General features: G+C 54.8%; 1 protein-coding gene across 1 annotated transcript in view; it reads left to right on the plus strand.

The window, feature by feature from the left end:
- LOC138101927 (uncharacterized) overlaps positions 1–21,266 on the plus strand; it is a 958,962-nt gene that overhangs the window by 762,528 nt on the left and 175,168 nt on the right. The window contains 1 exon segment of the mRNA XM_068999675.1: positions 18,633–19,132. Coding sequence (XP_068855776.1) covers positions 18,633–19,132 — 500 coding nt within the window.

Consider the following 21,266-nt stretch of genomic DNA (forward strand, 5'->3'; position numbering starts at 1 on the left):
GAACGATTTCCAATGGGGCCCTGAACAGCAGCAAGCCTTCGCCCAGATCAAGCAGGAAATTGCTCATGCCGTAGCCCTTGGCCCAGTCAGGACAGGACCAGAGGTGAAGAACGTGCTCTACTCTGCAGCCAGGAGCAATGGTCTGTCCTGGAACCTCTGACAGAAGGTGCCTGGTGAGACTTGGGGCCGACCACTGGGATTCTGGAGCTGAAGCTACAGAGGGTCTGAAGCCAACTACACTCCCACAGAGAAAGAGATCTTGGCAGCTTATGAAGGAGTCCAAGCTGCCTCAGAAGTAATCGGCACAGAGGCACAGCTCCTCCTGGCGCCCCGACTACCGGTGCTGGGGTGGATGTTCAAAGGAAAGGTTCCTTCCATGCATCACACCACCGATGCTACTTGGAGCAAATGGATTGCCCTCATCATGCAGCGCATCTGAATTGGAAACCCGAATCGCCCTGGGATCTTGGAAATAATTACGAATTGGCCGGAAGGTGAGACTTTTGGGTTATCTTCTGAAGAAGAAGCGGAGCAAGTGACACGTGCCCAAGAAACCCCACCATATAACGAGCAATCAGAGAGTGAAAGACAATACGCCCTCTTCACTGATGGTTCCTGCCGAATTGTAGGTGCTGGCTGGAAATGGAAAGCCGCTGTATGGACCCCACATGACAAGTTGCACACGCTACTGAAGGAGAAGGTGGATCGAGCCAATTTGCCAAATTCAAAGCTGTCCAGTTAGGTCCTGACATAGCTGAAAGAGAGAATGGCCAAAGCTCTACCTCTACACTGATTCATGGATGGTAGCCAATGCTCTGTGGGGTTGGCTGGAAAGGTGGAAGAAGGCAAACTGGCAGCACAGTGGAAAACCAATCTGGGCTGCTGAGGAGTGGAAAGGCATTGCCACTCGAGTAGAGAAACTGTCTGTGAAAGTCCGTCATGTAGATGTTCACGTCCCCAAGAGCCGGGCTAATGAAGAACATCGTAACAACAAACAGGTAGATCAGGCTGTGAAAATAGAGGTGTCCCAGATAGACTTGGATTGGCAACATAAAGGAGAGTTGTTCCTAGCTCGATGCGCCCATGATGCCTCAGGCCATCAGGGCCGAGATGCCACCTATAAGTGGGCAGAAGATCGAGGGGTGGATCTAACCATGGACAGTATCTCCCAGGTGATCCATGATTGTGAAACATGCGGTGCGGTCAAGCAGGCCAAGCGAGTGAAGCCCCTGTGGTATGGTGGGCGGTGGTCCAAATACAAGTATGGGGAGGCCTGGCAGATTGATTACATCACACTGCCTCAAACCTGCCAAGGCAAGCGCTATGTGCTCACAATGGTAGAAGCCACCACAGGATGGCTGGAGACCTACCCTGTGCCTCACGCTACTGCCCGGAACACCATCCTGGGCCTCGAAAAGCAAGTCCTTTGGAGGCATGGCACCCCTGAGAGAATTGAGTCTGACAATGGGACTCATTTCAAGAGCAGCCTTATAAACACCTGGGCTAGAGAACATGGCATTGAGTGGGTGTACCACATCCCTTACCATGCACCAGCAGCTGGGAAGCTTGAGCGGTGTAATGGACTGCTTAAAACCACCTTGAAGGCACTGGGTGGGGGGACTTTCAAAAACTGGGAGGTGCATTTAGCAAGAGCCACCAGGTTAGTTAACACCCGAGGCTCCACCAGCCGAGCAGGCCCTGCCCAATCCGAACCCCTACAAACAACAGACGGGGATAAGGTTCCAGTGGTGCACATGAGAGGTATGCTTGGAAAAACTGTTTGGGTTAATTCTGCTTCGAGCAAAGACAAACCCATCCGTGGGGTTGTCTTTGCTCAGGGACTAGGGTGCTCCTGGTGGGTGATGCAAAAGAATGGAGAGACCTGATGCATACCTCAAGGGGACCTTGTTTTAGGGTGAACTACCCATGGCTCTGTATTTGAATCAGCATCAGCATGTATATATGTATATAATTCGCGTGATGCATGTATTTATATGGTTAAAAGGGTTCAGTTTCATGTAACGTGTTAGTATGGGAAAAATTTGGGGTGGATAATGTTGGGGTTTTAGCAGTTCTTCTCCTATTTCTTTTTCTCTTAAAGGAATTTTCCCCATAGATGTTGGCAGGGGGACAAATTACTGGGTGCTTAAGGAAAACAAAGGACCTGGTAATAGCGGCAGGGGTGCATCACTTTCACCTGGGTTTGCGGGCAGTCAGTTTCCTGGCGTTTGGATGGAGAGAGAGGCTGCTTCTTCAGCTGCTTTCCTTCTACCGGAGATACCCCAGGATCCCAAGCCCACCTTCCCTGCTCTGCTGGGAGCCAGGCTGTGGCCGCCCCACCCCTGCTGTTGCTTCGAGCCTTTGCTACTCTGTAGCCCCACTCGCCCTGCCTGCCGAGACCTCCGGGGGTTCCCACCGCAGCTCCGGAGGTCGATACATCTCGTCTGAAACCCGGGATTTGTGCTCGTCCCTGCTGTTCCAGCCTGCTGTTCCTGAGGGTCCGGCCAGACACCGGGATCGGCTGTCCAGGGGGTTTTTGAAATCTTTGTTCCATCCCTTCCCGGGATCCCAGGCCGCCAGTGCCGCGTGCTCCCCGAGCTCGCTCCGGAGCGCCCCCTGCAGCCGCGGGGGAACCATCGCACCTGCCCTGCTCACCGGGAGCCGCCAGCGCCCCTGCTGGCTGCGAGCGGAACTGCACCCGAGGGGAAAGGGCCTGACAGCCGAGAAGGCTGGGACTGGGTTTGTGATTGTTTGCTGTTACTGTCATAGTTATTGCTGTTTGTTTGACTGGTTATACACATACAGATATATATTAGTATAAATTACATATTATATATTATATATTATAGTATATATATTAGTATATATTACCCTGTTATTCCTGTTCCTCATATCTTTGCCTATAAAGCTCCTAAATTTCAAAATTATAATAATTCAGAGGGAAGGGGGTTGCAATTTTTTTTTTCTTCCATTTCAGGAGAGACTCCTGCCTTCCTTGGCAGACACCTGTCTTTCAAACCAAGACACTGGGAGCAACTGGGACCACAGTGGGTGCAAATACAATCATACAGGGAGTGACTGGGTTCATACTGGAAATGACTGGAGCCACACTGGACACTTACTGAGAGTGAAAGCAACCATCCTGGGTGTGACTGGGAGCCACTGGGACCACGCTGCAGGCAACTGGGATCTTATTGGGAGTGACTGGGACCATACTGAAAACACAGTGGGAGTGACTGTAAGCGACTGGGATGATGCTGGGAGTGAATGAGATCATACTGGGGGTGACTGGGAACCACCACTGAGGTGGCGGCGAGCTCGGAGGCGGCCCCAGCGCAGGTGGGAGCCGCGCTCGGTTCTGGCGGGGCTCGGCGCTGGCTGCGGGCGGAGGGGGCGGCAGGGGGCTGGGGCGGGTTCGTTGTGCCGTGTGGGCGCCGTGTTCGCCCTGGCGTGAGGGCGCTGCGGGAGCGGCTGCCCGCGCTCTCCTTGCCGCTGATGCCTCGGCAGGAGCCGGTGCCGGAGCAGCGCTGGCTCGTCCCAGCTGCTGTGGGTAGGACAGAGGTGGCTGCTCTGTCCCCGGGACTGTTCCTTGAAAGGTTCAGACTTCCCGATCTGCCCTCCAATATGCACACACCCGTTTTGTTTGTTTTAGTAGAACAAAGCAATATTAATAACTCCATTGAATCTTTGTTCTTCTTCTTTTAGTTCAGGAATTTGACACGGCCTTGGCTGAGCAGCAGTTCATGGCAATCAGTAACATTTTCTGGAAGTGATAGTTTCTTTCACTCCTTCCTACCTACAGCTCCCTGGCCCTATCTAAAGCAGATTCACGGGCTTCGTTTGTTTAAGTCACATTCACCTTATTCCTTTCTCCCTGTCACTGCCGGAGCTCCTCCCCTGCTTGCGCTCACAGGTGCCACCGAATGCGTGTCCCGGGATCGCATCTCCCCGCCCGCAGCCTCCAGCGCCCGCCCTGTCCCGGGCTGGGCCTGGGCTGGCGGCAGCGAGCCCAACAGAAACCAACGCCCGCGGGGCAACCGGGGCTCAGAGCCGTGCAAGGGACGCTTTGGTTTGCAGGGACGGAAGGGCCTGGGCTCCTCCCCTGCCCCGTTTGACTTGGGTTAGGATTCAATATTTTGGCTGACGTGGGAGGGGAAAAAGGCGTGGTTTTTCTCCAGCATTGGGCGGGTTTTTGCCTCGCCTGGAGCACTTGGGCCTTCCCCGGGCCCCCTCTGGCCTCTTGCAGAACCAGTGGCATTTCCCACCCCACGCGGTTTGTAAACAAGAGTCGGCTGCAGTCGAGAAGGCTCCAGGCGCCTCCTTCCAGGCTGACTCTGCCGATGCTGAGGCTGCTCTGGGCTCTGCCGGGGCTCTGCTGGGGCTCAGCTCTGGGCAAGGCTGGGCCCGCTCTCCCCTCTCATTGCTCTGGGCAGCTGAGCCACGGGGGAACAAGGAAGGGACACATCAAGGGACTTGAGGTTTAACAGAGCTTTTATTCAAAAAACCGCCATAACTACCAGGCTGTCCTAACCACCATAACTAACTAGCAGTGCTAACTACCGTAACTAACCACTTGTCCTAACTACTATAACAAAAAGCTGGCCCCAGGTGCTTCAGGTCCTCCGCTGCTCCTTCAATTGCTTTGCTGCAGCAATCAGAGGGCTCAGGCTGGAGAGAGGCTTGGCTGATGATAAAAATGGGTGCTGCCCAAAGGATGAAAAAGAAAGAAATCAACTGTTACTTTCCCAAGTCAAGTTCCTCACAGGCTCTGTTGCAACAGGACAAAGGGGAATGGTTTGAAACTCAGGAGAGGGAAGCAGGCTCAGATTAGATCTGAGGCAGAATTTTTTTATCAGAAGAGTGGGGAAACACTGGCAGAGGGTGCCCAGAGATGTGGGAGGTGCCTCCTCCCTGGAAACATCCAGGCTCAGGTCAGGCAGGGCTCGGGGCCACCTGATCTGCTTGAAGATGTCCCTGCTCCTTGCGGGGCACCTGGTCCAGACGACCTGCAAAGGACCCTGCCAAGCCAAACCAGGCGAGGATTCTGCTGGCTTTGCATGTGAAAAGCAGCGAGACTGGAGACTATTGGAGGGGGCCCCACGAGAAAACCCCTCCCTCGCGCTGCTCTTTCCCCTGCAGCTGCTTCGCATCCACCTGCAGCAGCTCCTGGGCAGACCAGCGCCGCTCCTCGTCCGGCTCCAGGCTGCACTCCAGGAAGTCCCGCAGCAGAGCCGACAGGCGCCTGGGCTCCTGCAGCTGCGGGGTCCCGTTCTGCCGGATCAGACAGCGAGCCTGCGCGAAAAGCAAACACTTCTGAAAAAGCTCTGCCAGCTTCCTTCACACCCACGAGTGCTCACAGCGACCCCGGTTTCTCAGCCCCAGTCTCCAGGGACACTTTCCTCCTTGGCAGAGATGCTGCTCAGAGCTCATTTTTCTATGCCAACCAAAAAAGCCAAACGCTGCTGCAGCCACAGCCATTCCAACATCCAGATGATCTTGCCTTGAGAGCCAATGTCATTGGCTGACTTTGTTAGTTGGAACCTCCATCAGAAATAACCCATTTTGCTTCTCCAAATACGGACACCAGCTTTACAGGCCATTTGCAAGAGTCACTGTGGTCTGCCTGTGGTATTTCCAAGGATTCTTACATCAAATGCATCCCTGCAGTGCCACTGACACTCAAGTAAATGCATTCAAGATGTTCCATCCCAGAAACTGCCAGGCAAGGAACCCGAGGTTTGGGTTGCTGAAAGCTCAGCCTTGGTGACATGGAGAAAGTAGCTTGGGCGAGGAAAGAAATATGTTAGACTATGGGGATGTTAAACAATCATCTTCATGTTTTAGACAAGTTTCCCAGTGAGAAGAGTCAGGGGGAGTTCATCTCGCAGAACCTCTTTCAGAAACTCCTTCAGAAAACTTGTTGGGTTTGGGTGTGGGGTTTGGGGTTGGTCTGGGGTTTTCTGCAAGATAAGATTAGAGCTGATGCTCTGGCTTCATGTTTTCAGGTCATCCTTGCAGACAGAAGAGCTGCAACAACTTAAAACCCAAAGCAAATTCTGGAGACTGCAGAATATTCATCTGTGCTCAGGCTTGAATCCTCTGGGAATTCCCTTCCCGATGGGCAGAGCCCTCCGGCTGCTCCTCCCAGGGCGGGTCCCTCTGTGCTCACAGGCCTCTGCAAACTCTGGGAAATTTGCCTCTTACCATGGCCGCCGTGTGCTTGAAGTAAGGAGGTTCTCCTTCCACCATCTCGATGGTCACAATGCCCAAGGACCAGATGTCCACCTTGGGGCCATAAGGAGAACTGGTCACAACCTCTGGGGCCATCCAGTGAGCAGTGCCCACCATGGAGCTGCACTGCTCCTGCTCAGGGCTCAGCTGAGCGCAGAGGCCAAAATCAGCTGAGGACAGAAACAAACACTGTCAAAGGCAGCTGGAATGAGGAAACCAAGCACAAAGATTGCCCACTCTCAGTCTGAGAATGCACTGCTGAATCCAGCTGGAAAAGTCCGCAGGGCTGTAGCCAAGGCAAGATGGAAGTGGACCCTTAAAGGAACCCTCAGCTTTCATGCAGTGGCTTTTAGTGATTCCCTTGAAGCTTCAGATTCCAACTCCCGCCCCTCTGCAAGGGCCACACCCAGAGCAAAGCCACTGCTGACACCCTGCTCCTCTCCTGAGCTCTCTGCATGGGGCAGCCGCTCTCAGCTGGCAGCAGGGGCCGGGCACCGCCACCAGCAGCACTTGTGGGGCTCTGGCCGTCACTGGGAAGCAGCCCCACACCCGCAGCCCGGGAGCACCGTGCCTGACCAGGAACACCCACCCAGCTTGACAGAGCCGTCCGTTGCCAGAAGGATGTTGGAGCTCTTCAGATCTCTGTGGATCACCCGGTTTGAGTGGAGGAAATCCAGGCCCTGCAGACACTGAGAGAGAGCAAGAAACACGAGGGTGGAAATCCATGGCCGGAATACACAATCCCACAAGAAAGGACAGTTTAGAATTCTGCCAGCAGCAGCTTTGCTGTGCCAGGCCAGGAGTGCAGTGCAGACAAGCTCCGGGCAAATGGTTCAAGGCAAAGCCGAGAACAGCAAATCAAATCAAAAAAGACAGAGAGTCCCACAACAGCAGGTCAGAGGACAAGAGCAGAGTGGAAGTGCAGTGACACTGGCAGGCCGTTCACTTCAGAGGCTCTTTCTTCTGCATCTCATAAAACAACACAGAAACAAAGCTCTGAGCATGCAGCCACTCCTGTTCTCAGGCCCTGCTTGGAAGGAGCATTGTGTCCATGGGAAGCACGAGCAGGATCCCTCACCTCCCGACTGACAGCTGCCATCTCTCCTTCAGCCATGCGTGTCTGTCTGACAACGTCCTGCAAAGTTCCTCCATCCATGTATTCCATCACCAGCCAGAGATCTTCATCAACAAGGAAGCTGGAAGAGGCAAACAATGGCATGGAGATGAACGTGCACTGCTCAATTCCCCGATGGAAAAGCCTCGAGTGGAGTTTTGTTTCCAGGTCACTTGTAAATGAGGACAGAATCCGATGCAGAGACATTCCTGCCAGGCTGCACAGTCCTTGGGATCTGCACAGTCTAAAGGAGAAGGAGATGCCTGTGGAAAAGGAGAGGCCTTAGATGGCAAGCAGGTGAAAAATGCAGTTTAGCAGCAGCCCAGATCAATGTGGAACCACAACACTTGTCCCCAGCTGGTTCAGCATCTGAACTCAGCAGTTCCACCGTTCCCTCCAGAACAAGGCAACACAACTTCCAGAGTTATCCAGGGCAGGAGGCCGTGCCGCACTTAGGACAAAGTGGTCAAGTGTTTGGAAAACCTTGCAGAAAGTCCCTTCAGAAACAGGCAAGGCCATTGCAAAATGGGCACATGAGGCATTTCTGGAAACAAGAACCTGGTCTTCCTGGCATCTGCAGCAATGGAAAAGAGTTGGGAAGGAGAAGCCAAGGGAAATAATTTCTGACAGGGTTTATCAGCACTTGTCATAAGACCCAGAAAACTGGGTCAGCTTGAAGGAAAAACCAAACCAAAGCAACAAAAGCACACGGAGGGAGTGAACTGACAGGCTGTTGTTTTGGGAAGCTACGGCCGGGTGAGGCTTTTTCAAAACAGGCTACAGACTGCGGATGCCAGGAGAGATTAACGCAGGGCCCGTGCACGGGATAAGAGCTGAAGCACTCACCTGTCCAAAGAGCTGACAATGTTGGGGTTCTTCTTGTCCTTCAGGACCAGGATCTCATTCACAGCTCGTTCCCTGTTCTGCCCTCTGAGACTCATTTTCTTTATGGCCACCTGAAAGGACATTGCAGCCCTTGAACTGCAGGAGTCTGGGGCAGGAGGCCGCAGCAAACACGGAGCGAGTCTTTGCGGAGCGACGGAGCCGGGCTGTGCCAAACTGCCTTGGGATGGGACACCCGGGCTCAGCAAGTGACATTCCCACAGCCCATTTCTCTGCTCGCTGCGGGGCCGCTTACAGGACACAGGGCCAGAGACATTTGGCCTTGGAAGCTCTGCAGAAATGGGCCCTCAGCTCCCAGCCTCAAAGCTCTCACAGCATTCTCTGCACCTGCAGTCTTCTCAAACCGCCTTAGTTTACCACCACTCTCATTATCATTCAAACACATTTTGCAAGCAGGAAGTAATTCTGGTTCTGTGAAAACAGAGCAAAACAGCCAGGAACCCTTTAGCAATCCTGTGGGATTTGGTCATGATTTCAAACGCAACTGCTCTGTTTGGGATTGCACAACAGAGCAAACACGCACAAACATTGCTCAGATGATCCCTGTCATGGGCTGTCACTGACACCAGACCCAAACACAGCTGCAGCATTTAGGAGAGAGCTTTGCTCTGCACATCCATCTTCTCATTCCTCTCCCTCTCTCTGGGAACAGCTGCAGTAGGACTAAAACCCCAAACTGATGCCAAGCAGGATCGCTCCTTAATTAGGTCTTGAGGTATCCTTTGAAGATGAAATACAGGATGGAAAAACTGCTAAACAGTGTTCCTGTCCGAGGCTGGGATGAAGATAAATTAGGCCTCAGCCTCCACCAGCTGATGCACTGATGTTTTCAGATATGAAGACCAAGCCAGCGTGTCCTGCTCTGACAGACACCGCTGCCCTCCTTGCATTCTTTGGGCACTTCAGAAGGCTCAAGTCTGTCCCAGCCTTGCTCTGCAGGCTGACACTGCTGTGCCTTCAGTGGAACAGCCTGTGCAGGAAAGCTCTGCTGGCCCCCCAAAGCTGCAGCCACAGCTCCCAGCAGAGGGGAAAGCCCTCGAGAGCTGCCCGACGCGGTGGGCGTGGTGACACTGACCTCTCCTCCAGTGGCCCTGTTGAGTCCTTTATAAACGGTTCCGAAAGCCCTGGAGACAGAACAGCAGAGAAGAAAGAAGCAGCACTTTAGGCCCTGGGAGTGAAAGCCAGCCCAGACAGGAGATCTCTGCTGCCTGCAGCATTTACAAAACACCTGGGTGCATCGACCCTTCAAACAGCAGCGCAGCAGCCACCAGCCCTGTGCCTCGCAAGGTGTGCGAGAGAAAACTGGGGCCCAACACGAAGGAAAAGGGCTGGAGCAAATCCCAAATGTCCACACTGAATTATTTTAGTCCAAAACCTAGGGTGGGAGCAGGTGTCTAAAGAACTGGAAAAGAATGTATTTCATCCTTTTCCATTTCCTGCCTATGAGCTGCAGGATCCACAAGGGCCCTGCCATCAGGCAGCTGATGCATTTTCCCCCCCAGTGCAGCAGCTCTGTGTCTGTTACTGAATGTACGGGGCTTACTACCTGTGCTGAAAAGGGCACTTATTAGTTCATCTCTGGTTTCTGTTTCTAAACTGTTATGTTGATAATCCTGACCGGTGGATATTTTAGGAAGCAAAATATTTGAAAGGAATCTTCTTGAGAACTGTTTTCTGACAGGCACCAGATGGTGAGCTGCTCTTTCAGGCAATCAAATTCCAGGGACAGAAGATCTTCCAGGTCCTGCTCCTTGCTGCAGGCAGGACACTGCCGGCCTCAGGGGCCTCTGACGGTGCATTCTGACCACAATTACCAATTCTGATCAGGACTGAGAGACAGCAGGATCGTGGCCCAGTGTCTGAAGCTGTTTGCAGCTTGCCTGGCTTCTCACTTGATCCTGCACCAGCAAATACCTGGCCCCTGCTTGTGCAGAAGTAACTGCCGTGCACTTACCCTTGGCCAACCTGCTCCAGTTCCAGGTATTTCTCGGCAGGCTCCCCCACGCTCACGGTGCTCCCTGAAAGAAACCACATGGAAGACGCTCCCTCCCAGATGGAGACCCCGCCTTGCAGCAGGGCCAAAATGCAGCCCCACTCCCTGGGGCCGGGAGCCCCTTGCTCTCAGCTGGGCAAGGACAATAAATGACTCTGTGACATTCAGCTGCACAGCAAGCCTGGGTGCAGCTGATGCTGAGACACACACGCAGCACCCTGCTCTGGCACACAGCAGCACAGCAGACGTACTCAGCTGCATCAGGCACCACTCCTCTCTGCCCTCTGGCTGGAGGGCTGTGCTGCTGTCAGAATGTTCAGTCCAGGATCCCGCAGCAGAGGGAGGTTCAGTGTCCTCTTCCCAAGCAGAGGGAGGTTCCCCATCCTCTTCCCAAAATTCAGCAGGTTCCTGGTCTTCTTTCCAAGCCACGGGACGTTTCCCGTCCTCTTCCCATGCTGGGAGAATTGCACTGTCCTCTTCCCAAATCACAGGATGTCCTCTGTCCTCGTCCCACGCTGGGAGATGTCCGTCGTCCTTGTCCCATGGCACTGGAGCCTCGCTGTCCTCATCCCACACCGGGTGATGTCCACCATCCTCGCCCCACACCACAGGAGCTTCACTGTTGTATTCCCGAACCATGGGATGTTTGCCCTCATCTCCCAGGACAGAGGGAAGTTCACTGTCGTCTCCCAGGATGGAGGGAAGTTCACCATCATCCCCCAGAACAGCGGGAAGTTCACTGCTGTCTTCCTCCTCTTTGGCCTCCTCTTTGGAAGCACAGGGAGACAGAGGAGGAGCTGATGCTGCTTTTGTGCCCTGTGGACAGATGGTAGCGTGAGGGACGGGAAGTTCTATCTCAGTTATCGCCTTATTTATCCTCAGCTACACATCCAGCTGCACTAAGCAGAAATGGGATTCAGAGCGGTTCAAACTAGGAATGGGCTAAAGTCGACATTGCCACTTATTGCTGGGCATTCCATATTCCACCGTGGCTAAAGCCAGCAAGCAATCTTCTGCCTGCAAAACCAGACCTACAGCTCTTCAAAAGCTCTTCAGCAGAGAAGGAGAAAAGTGCCAGGGATCCCTTTGCTGCTGCTGCTGCTGCTGCAAAGACACTGGCAGGAACTTTCCTTCACCCTCCCAGGCTGGCACTCGACTGCCACATGCCAAGCTCACAACTCTCTGCACAGTTCTGACCACCAAAGGTTCCTTTCCCACTCACCGAAGGAGGAGCTGCTCGGGATCCACGCGTGAGGTGCCCTGCAACGGGACAGGCAACACGAACCAGATGCTGTTAGGAAAAACCTGCCCGTGGTGGGAACTCCCACGGAGCAAGGACACCCCGAGAGAGCATTTTGCTTCCACAACATCCCTCCAGGAGCCACAGTCCCTTCGCACAGCAAGCAAGAGAACAGCACAGAATCCTGGGCTGTGTCAGCCCTTGGCTGCAGCAGCCAACGCAGGGAGTTCCAGGCTCCGCTGGCACAGACTCTGCGCTTGAGGGAACAGAACCCCCCCGGCTCCATTGCAAATGCTGTGCACGCCCCGCTGGCTGCAGACACCCCCTTTTTCAGCTGCAGCTGCTGGCAGGAGCTCTCCCAAACCAGCGGTGTCTTAATGGCAATTTGGTTACAAAGGCAGCTCAGTTCCAGTGGGAGAACAGAAAGCACACAGCAAGCCCGAAGGCACCGCCGCTGCAGCCAGGGAAAACCTCGACTTACGTGCCAAGTGGGCTAAAAAATACCCCGAATAAGCCACAGAGTACAGAGTGCAAACTGCAGCAACCGCTTGCTGGATCATTTTGGCCGTGCTGCACACGTGGCAGACTGTACCCCTGCAAGCACAGAAGGACACCCGGCAGGGGCTGGGCTGGCTGCTGAGAATGCCTCGGGCAGGAGGATCCTCCGGCAACCAGCGGGCGCCCAGAGCCGCTCTGGACACTGAGGGCTCCGTGCCCACAGCAACGGGAACACGGCGAGGACGCGGCAGCGTTCCCGTGACATCACAGCAGCAGCTCCCGCAAGAACCGCCTGGAAGGTTCTCCTCTGTCACAAAGGAGCACAAAGGATCCTCCCGGGGCACAGCCTGCTGCTCAAAGGATCCAAGAGGAACCCAGAAAATGCAGCAGACAAGGACAGCCCATAGCCAAGCCTGAACAACGAAATCAAAGCCATGCACTGATGCTCCGAATTAGGGGCGGGAGTCCGGAGGCTGCAGGGCTTCCCAAGGAGCCGGAGGCAGCCAACACGCAGGGCTGGGCAAGTCGGGCCGGGAGCAGCGGAGAGCTTTGTTTCCCTTCCCAGCTGAATGGCGGCTCGGGCCGGGCCCGTTCCAGGGCTGTTCCTCAGCTGCGGCTTTCCCCTCACGCAGCCCGGGGGGCGCTGGGAGCGCGGGGCGAGGCTGGGCCGTGTGCAGAGCCCGCCCCTCGCTGCGATTGGGCGGTGCTGCCGTCAGTCGTGGTTCTGGCGCGCTGATTGGTCGGAGCGGGGAGCAGCCCGGGCCCGGAGCCGCCGGCAGGGCGGCCGTGGCGCAGCAGAGGCGCCATTGGCGGAGCGTCTGTGCGGGCCCGGGAGCGGCGGCGGCGGCCGGAGCCCGGTGAGGCGGCGGCGGAGCTCGGAGGCGGCCCCAGCGCAGGTGGGAGCCGCGCTCGGTTCTGGCGGGGCTCGGCGCTGGCTGCGGGCGGAGGGGGCGGCAGGGGGCTGGGGCGGGTTCGTTGTGCCGTGTGGGCGCCGTGTTCGCCCTGGCGTGAGGGCGCTGCGGGAGCGGCTGCCCGCGCTCTCCTTGCCGCTGCTGCCTCGGCAGGAGCCGGTGCCGGAGCAGCGCTGGCTCGTCCCGGCTGCTGTGGGTAGGACAGAGGTGGCTGCCCCGTCGGCGGGAGTGTGCGGGAAAGTTCCCGTGGCCAGAGGTTTGTGTCCCCAGAGGAGCCGGAGGAGTCCTGTAAAAGGAACTTTATTCCTGGAGCAAGGGAGAGGCCACGGGGCATTTCCCGTGGGCTCTGTCCAAGTGTTGGAGGACGCAGCCTCCTTTTTATGCCGATTTCGCCGGCCGCATCTCCGTGTCCCTTTCCGCAGTGGCTGAGGTCCTTGGAAGGTACAGACTTCCCGATGCGCCTGCTGCATGTGCCCCTTAATGTGCACCCCCACTTTGTATAACATCCGATATTCATGGCTATGTTAAGGCTTTGTTCTTCTTCGGGAAGTTCAGGAATTTCGCAGGACCTTGGCTGTGCAGCAGTTCGTGTCAGTTAGTAACATCTTCTGAAATTTATGGTTTCTGTCGTTAGTTCCTTATCTCCAAGTCCCTGGCCCTATCTCCAATGGGATTCATACCATCTGTTTCTAAAGACACGTTCAATTTTTTCCTTTTAATTCTTCTTATTTTCTCAGTCCTTCTCTTTACAAACTTTAAAAATGCCTTAATCTGTTCTTCCTGGGCCTTCTTTGGTTTTGGGATTATTCTCGGTGACCTCATTCTGTGTCCTTTTGCAGCCCTTTCTGGGTCAGGAGGCCTGGCTGCCACCTGCATGCCCTTGATCCCCTGCTGAATGAGCTGCACTGAGCAAGGTGTGGTGCATGGTAAAAAGATGAGAGTTGCTGTAGCACCTGAGAGGAGAAACAGCATTGGTTTAACCCATGGTCTGCCAGGGAACCACGAAAACGTGTCCCAGTCCCATCCTTTCCACGTTTGGAGCAGTACATGAGCTGCTTTCTTCTTTCCTTTGTTCTCTGTTTCCCCACTTTTCCTTGGCCATCTCTTTGCCAAGAGCACTTTGAGTCCTTTAATTTTCCACAACCTCCTGGTCCTTCTGCTGAAAGAGGATCTGATGCCATCCCAGGGTGAAATGTGGCGTTGCTCATGGGAGTGGATTGGTGGGTGAGAAGGTCAGGAGCTGGAGCTGTGTGCTTGGTTATGATTTGGAGGACAGCTTGTAATCTAATGATGCATTGAAATGATCTGTGGGTTCTCTGGCACCTGGTATGAATTCGTTTGGGTTCCCAGGGGCTGCTCCATGGTGTTGTAGGATTTGTTCTGGTGGCCGTTCATCTTTTCCCCATTTTTGGGTGCTCCCAAAAATGCCAGGGATGCATCAATTGACCTCTTTTCTCTGATTAAATCATCACATCCTTGGATTCCCAAGTGATTTCGCTGAACTTGTTGCAGCAAAATCAGCCCAGTGTTCAAACCCACCCTGTATAACCCCGACAGTGCCAGCAGATGTTGGAGTGGGGAGAGGGATGATTCCCCCCCGCTTTTGTGAGTGAAGTTCTCCCAACATTCTCCGTTTGCTTTAGTAAGGAATTCCAAACATGGATGCCCGGGGAGATAATTGAATATCTGCCCTGGGTCTGGCTCTTCTTCCTGCCAAAGCCAATGGCAGCAGCCGTACCCGTGGCATCTTGGTTTCTCCCAGCAGCTTCAGAAGGTGTTTCTTTATTTCCCCATTCATTCTTTCCACCCGACCCGAACTCTGGGGGTGCCAGGGTGTTTGGAGGTCCCACTGTGTTCCTAAAGCAGCCAGAACAGCCTGAAGGATCTTTCCTGTAAAATGAGTTCCCCTGTCTGAGTCCATTGCTTCCACAATCCCGTATCTTGGAATTGTTTGTTCCAAACATGCCTTAAGAACTGATGCAGGGATTGCTGAAGCAGTCGGAAATGCTTCTGCCCCGCTGTGAGCTGCCATGCTGTTAGCAGAAGATATTGAAGCCTTCCTGCTCAGGGCATTTCAGTGCCAGGCTCTTCCAGGCACCCCCAGCTCGGCCCTTTGAGCTGAGCATGCGGGCGCTGAGCTGCGCTTTGTCTCCTTCCCTTTCCTTAAGAGCAGCGTGTCTTGTCACTCTTTTCCCTTCTGCTGCCCTTGCAGACCCATCCCTAAACACCTTTTCTTCCTCAGGCCAGGGAATGTCTGGTCAATCTCTCCTAGGCCGGCTCTGGAGCTCTGTCACTTGACTGCAGCCATGGGTTTCTTGCCAGCCCCGTGTCCAGGGCCGTTCAAACAGGAGGCTGGGTTCAACCCTTGCCCTGTCCTCAACTCTGAATCCTCCTGTTCCATCCAACAAGTTTCATTCTGTAAGAACCCAGCGCTGCTCATCCATTTAGAGGCTCCTTTGGTTAACAAAGCTTTACCTTGATGCCAGGCTGGAACAATGAGAGATTCTGCTGCTGTCAGTTTTCAGGCCTCAGTTCCCATTAAAGCCGGGGCTGCACAATTCTGCAGACAATGAGGCCACTCTCTGGCCACTGGGTGAAACATTTGAGCCCAAGAATTCCTTTGGCATGGCCCTGTTTAACATCCACATGCAATTCAAATGGTTTTTCCCTGTCTGGGAGGGCCAGGGCAGGAGGCTCAGTTAATCTGCTTTTGAAGCCTTGAAAATTGTGCTTTCCTTCTGGTGTCCATGATGGGGTTTCTTGCCTGGCAGGAGAGGAGTGTTGTAGGGAGAGATGCCTGGCTCCAGAAGCGCTGCCTTTAGCAGGGACTCAGTAAGAGGCTGTAACCCCTTCCTTGCCTCCCTTGGAACAGGGTATTGCTTTTAGACACCACTTGTCCTGGATGCTCCAGAGGAATTTGGAGAGGCTCCATATCTGATTTTCCCTATTTCCGTGGGGCTGCCCACACTTCTGGGTTCACTTCAGCAGAGGCCTTCGCAGACATTTGACACCAAGGTCCAGCAGCATTAGCCTCTGTATCTCCTTTTACAATGTTAATTTGTATTCCCGCTTTAGCCACCAAATGCCTTCCCAGTAAATTACAATCACAATTAGGAACAAACAGAAATTGATGCATTTCAAACCCATCCCCCACATCTACTGATAGTGGTTGAATAAAACACCCCTGCTCATCTTTCCCACTTATTGCCTGAATAATCAAGGAACTTCTTGACAATTTCCCCCCTTAGGTCTCAGATTCGGAGTGGATAGAGAGGCCCCTGTGTCCATCAGGAGCGGCCTCGTCTCGATCCAGACGCGCCCTGAATGTTCTCAAGGGCTCTGGTGCGGTGGGTCCCTGGTCTGCTGGGAGCTCTGCCAGCCCTGACAATCCATGTCCATGTGGGGTGGACTTGCTGGTGCTGAGGGTGCTGCTGTCTGTGCTTGCAGTGTCCTTCTGGCCTGCAGATGGACCCCTGATTCCTTGCCAGGGGCTGTTTGGGTGGGCTCTGCCGTGCCGAGGAGGGCAATGCCTGTGCCAGGTGCTTGTGGCCGCCGCCGTCCCCTGGGTGCTGGGGCCCCCTTGGGCCCTGCGGTTCATCCCTGGGGGGCTGTAGAAACTCTGCCATGGCCTTTGCCTTCACCTTGGCCTTTTGCTCATCCCTTCTTGCATTGCCCTGCTGAGCCTTTCTGGCCAAGTGCTGCAGGGGCTTCTTGTGCCTCTCCTGCAGCCCCCTCAGTGCCTGTGGGTGCTCATCCTCTGACAGCTGCTGAGCTTTCTGCAAAATCATTCATTTCTCCAGTGACCCAAACAAGATCGATAAAAGTAAATCCTGATCCTTCCACATCCCGCAGCCTCCTGGGGGCCGGGGGCCACTGCCGGCCCTGCCTGGGGGGTGCTGGGGTCAGGCAGTGCCCGGCGCTGAGCCCCGGCTGCCCCACAGCCCCGGCCCGGCCCCACAGCTCCCCACAGGCCCCCAGCCCGTGCTGCCCTGTCCTGCTGCTCCCCACCACAGAGAAACCCCCTGAAATCCTGAACTTCTTTTTCTGTCCTGTCCTGGAACGTGGGGTACAAAAGATCTGGATCAGCTGGCAAATGTTGAGGATAAGATGGCGCTGAAAAGCATCCCTGTCCTCACTTTTTTCTCTTCCTCCTCTTTTCCATCTTCCTTTTCCTTTCTTACCCCATAGATTCCTCCTGCTGCTGTTTGCCTTAACCATATTCCTGCACACTCCCTTCAACCAATCCCTTCCCAGCACACCAACACCATCCGTCCCCTGTTGCTGAGACCCCTTCTCGACTTCCCTTTTTACCCCTGCTGGGTGTCCATGTCCTTAATTAGCTCTGGGAGAATGTGCAAACTGCCTCCGCATTGTCCCCTTTTGATTAGGAAACGATGTCCATGGTTCTGTTCAGGCTTTGTTGTTGTTCTGGAAGTTGAGGAATTGAGCAGGAGCTTGGCTGAGCAGCAGTGTGTGTCAGTCAGTGCCATTTTGTGGAGCTGCTGGTTTGTGCCGTCACTTGCTTGTGTGCAAGTGCGTGTGGCTGTGTCCGAGCAGATTCAGAGCATGTGTTTGTAAGGAGGCGTTGGTGTTGTTGGTTCGCTGGGGGTGCCCGGTTTTCGGGACATCCCCCCTGGAGCAGGGTGTCCCCCCTTGGTGCAGGCGCGGCCCTCAGGCAGCGCTCAGCCAATCAGAAGGCGCGGCGCTGGTGACTCAGCAGTTGCCAGGCAGAGCCGCAGCGCCCGGCGCTCCCCAGCTGGAGCCCACGTGTGGCCCGGCCTTGGCGCCCCCCGCCAGGGGAATTTGGGGAGGTGGGAGGGGGGGAGCGCCAAGGCCGGGCCGGGCCGTGCTGTGCTGGCAGAAGTGGCTGCGGCGGGGGCCGAGTGCGGGCAGGAGCGGCCGAGAGCCCAGCGCTGCCCCAGCCCGAGCTGCCGCAGCTGCATCGCTGCTCGTGCTGTGCGATCCGAGAGCTCTGGGGGGCAGAGCGAGCCAGGGCTGGGTGCTGGGCCTGGGGGGAGCAGGAGAAAGGCTGGAGGAGCAGGGCTGGAGACCAGAATGGTGAAACGATGCCCGTGGGAGCAGCAGGTGGGATTCTGCAGGAGAAGGAGTAGTGTGAGGAAGAGGAGTGTGAGGAAGAGTAGGGACACAGGAGGAGGATCAGGAAGAGGAGGCACCGCAAGGTTCCAGCACTCGCTGTATCTGCAGCCTCCCCCCAGCCCCAGGAGCGTTGCCCCCCCCATCCAGCAGGTGAGCAGGGAGGGGGATCCACGATTTTCCCGTGGGTGAATCTTGGTGTTTCTGAGGTTTCTTGGGCTCCATGTTGGTGCTTTGGTTTTTTTGTGGGGGCTGAATGTGTTTATATTCTGGAGGGTGTTTTGTCTGAATCTTGATGTTTTGGGAGTTTTGGGTCGGTGTCTTGATGTTTGTCTTGATGTTTGGGGGCATTTTGGGCTGAATCTTGGTGTTTTGGAGGTTTTTATGGACACAAGATGCCTGGTGATGGACCTGGGCAGGAGAAGCCCCCAACCCAAGGCACTCACCCCTTGTTTTTTCCCCAATCCAGGATTTGTCAGTCCCAAGGCGTCGCTGGATGGAGGAGGAGGAAAAGCCCCGGAGATGCTGCACGAGGAGGGGCTGCAAACGCAGCCCAGAGAGATCCAAGGAGGAAAGAGCCTCCCTGTGCCGGGAAGGCAGTTGGAGATCCAGGGGGAGCTCAGAGCTGGTGGAGAAGCCTCAGGGCAGGGAGAAGCCCCACAAGTGCCCAGAATGTGGGATGGGCTTCAGATGGAACTCCAAACTTATCCAGCACCAGAGGATCCACACTGGGGAGAGGCCCTATGAGTATGGGGAATGTGGGAAGGGCTTCTCCAGCAGCTCCGAGCTGCTCCAGCACCAGGTGGTCCACACCGGGGAACGGCCCTATGAGTGCTTGCAGTGTGGGAAGAGCTTCGGATGGAGCTCCACCCTGAGGGCACACCAGCGCACCCACACTGGGGAGAGGCCCTACGAGTGTTCTGAGTGTGGGAAGAGGTTTCAGAGGAGCTCCCACCTCCTCCAACATCAGCGCATTCACACGGATGAGAGGCCCTTCCGCTGCCCCGACTGTGGGAAGGGCTTCAAATGCAACACCAACCTTATAAAGCACCACCGTATCCACACCGGGGAGAGGCCCTACGAGTGTCCCCAGTGTGGGAAGAGCTTCTCCAGGAGCTCAAACTTGACCCATCACCAACGGAGGCACCGCTAAGGGAAGCCCTGCGAGTGCCCCGAGTGCGGGAAGAGCTTCGTGCTCTGCTCCAGCTCCATCCCCTGTGGGAGGATCGGCGTTGGATGATCCCCAGTGACCCCCGTGGGGCAGAGCCCTGGTGACCCCCGTTCCGGGTGATCCGCGCTGGGTGGGGGGAAGGTGTTGGAGAGATTTCTTTGCCTTCTCCTTGTGCTCCTGTGATTTGGTTGGTAATAAATTCCCTTCCTGTGCCCAGGCTGGCTCTGTTGTGCCCGTGCTGGTGCTCGGGGCGGGATCTCTCCCGGTCCTTCTCTCAGCTCCTGGACCTTTCCTTGTATTTCCTGTCCCTGTGCAGTAGCAGAGGGCAGGGACAGAGAGTTTTTAGTGTTTCCTGGCATCCAGTAAAGGCCAGCTTAGTCCCGCGGGTTTTGAGGGGCTTGTGGGGTCCTCCGTTTGCTCATTTAAACCACATGGAAACGGGGCAATTCCTTTCGTTCCAGCTCTCCTGCCGGAAGGTGGGGGGGCCTTGGAGCCTCCGGGCCCCGCCGGGTCAGGGCCCCTGCACCCCCTCCTTTCCCAACGCCGCAGCACAGACCCTGTGTCACTGCTGGGGGGGAACTGTCCCAGAGCCGCAGGCAGCTAAAGCCAGCCATGGAGTGCCACACAGCTAAACCCATCCGGCGCGGCTCCCTGGCACCGGCGGGTCCCTCTCCTCTCCACGCGGGTCCGGCGGAGCCAGCGGGAGCCGGCGGAGCCTCCTGTCTGCAGCCAGCACACTCCGCGCTGAACTGAAGAGGACACCACGCAGCCAGCAGCACAAAGGGAGCCAGGCTTTCTCCACCGTAGAGCCCGAACAAGAACACTCTTCAACGTGGCGGCTTCGGAGCCAGAGAGAAGAGAAAGTGAGTCCTGTGGGACGGAGCTGGAAATGGCGACGGGAGAAAAGAGGGCGGTGCCGCGATTCTCGTGCGCAGCTTAAAAAACTTCCTGCAGGCCGTGGTAAGAAACTGTAATATCACAAACTGTTTGTCTCTTTGATCCATTTGGAGTACATGGAGGGATGGAAAGTTAACCTATGGCCCATGAAATTTATGAAAAGTGCCTGTGCCAGGCTATATAGAAGTATTGAGAGGCTTTTAGAGACCTCCTGTCACAAAAAAAAAAAAAAACAAACAACCCTTTGTGTTCAGGCCAAAGTAATTCATCCTTACAAAGTCTAATAACCCCATGTGATGGCCCATGTCTGGCAGTGTGAAGGAACTCTGAGATTTTTCAGGGCAGAGATGTTTTACACCACAGCAGATTGTTTCTTCCCGGGCGGGTCTGCTGTTGGTGGCACTTTGGGAACCACGTGATGCAGAAGAAAACCCTTTTTTCCTTAAGCATAACAAAGAGACTTTTCAAGAACTGCAACACTGACTAAAATCCCATGTTCTTCTTCCTTTGTGCGAGTTGGGTAAAAGGAGGGAAGTGCTGGAAGAGAGGGGAGGTTTGCTTTAATTTCTTGTTAATTCTTTTTGCTTTTAATTCTGTTGGTAATAAACTTTTTCTTTGTACAGCAACTGTTTAAGTTTGAACCTGTGCTGCTTCACAGCTCTCTAGTTTTCCTCAATATTTTCTTATTTCCCCTTATGAAAAATAGCAGATTTTGTGTGCTTGACGCTCAGCTGCGTCAAACCACGACAGGCAGAGCCCTGGTGCCCCCCGTCTGAGTGATCCATGTTTGGATCCAGTGTCCTGGGTTTGCATGGCCAGGCTTTGGAAATAGGGGGCCTCCAGGGGTGGCTTCCTTGAGCAGCTTCCAGAAGCTTCCCCTGTGTCCGGCTCCTGTTCCACCCTGCCCCTGAAGGCGAGGGTAACCCAGGGTCTGGTTCATGGCTCCCCTGGGGCAGATGAGAGTGAAACAACAGTGAAAGATCTGTGTTCATAAATATATCTCTGTAGGGTTTATTTCAGAGCAGTTTGGTTGCTGTGTGAAGGGGGTTTGGAGCCCTTTTGGTTACCATCCCCAGTAATATTAAAAGCATAAAAGTAACACTTAGGAAACGTGTAAGGGCAAAGAAAGTATGAGAGTAGAAGGATACACAGTCAGCAGCCCTGGATCAGCAACAAAACTTTTGGTTTTGGTTGTTCCAATGTCGCTGTCCTTG

Source organism: Aphelocoma coerulescens, unplaced genomic scaffold (genome assembly GCF_041296385.1).
Source record: "Aphelocoma coerulescens isolate FSJ_1873_10779 unplaced genomic scaffold, UR_Acoe_1.0 HiC_scaffold_56, whole genome shotgun sequence".
NCBI classification, from domain to species: domain Eukaryota; kingdom Metazoa; phylum Chordata; class Aves; order Passeriformes; family Corvidae; genus Aphelocoma; species Aphelocoma coerulescens.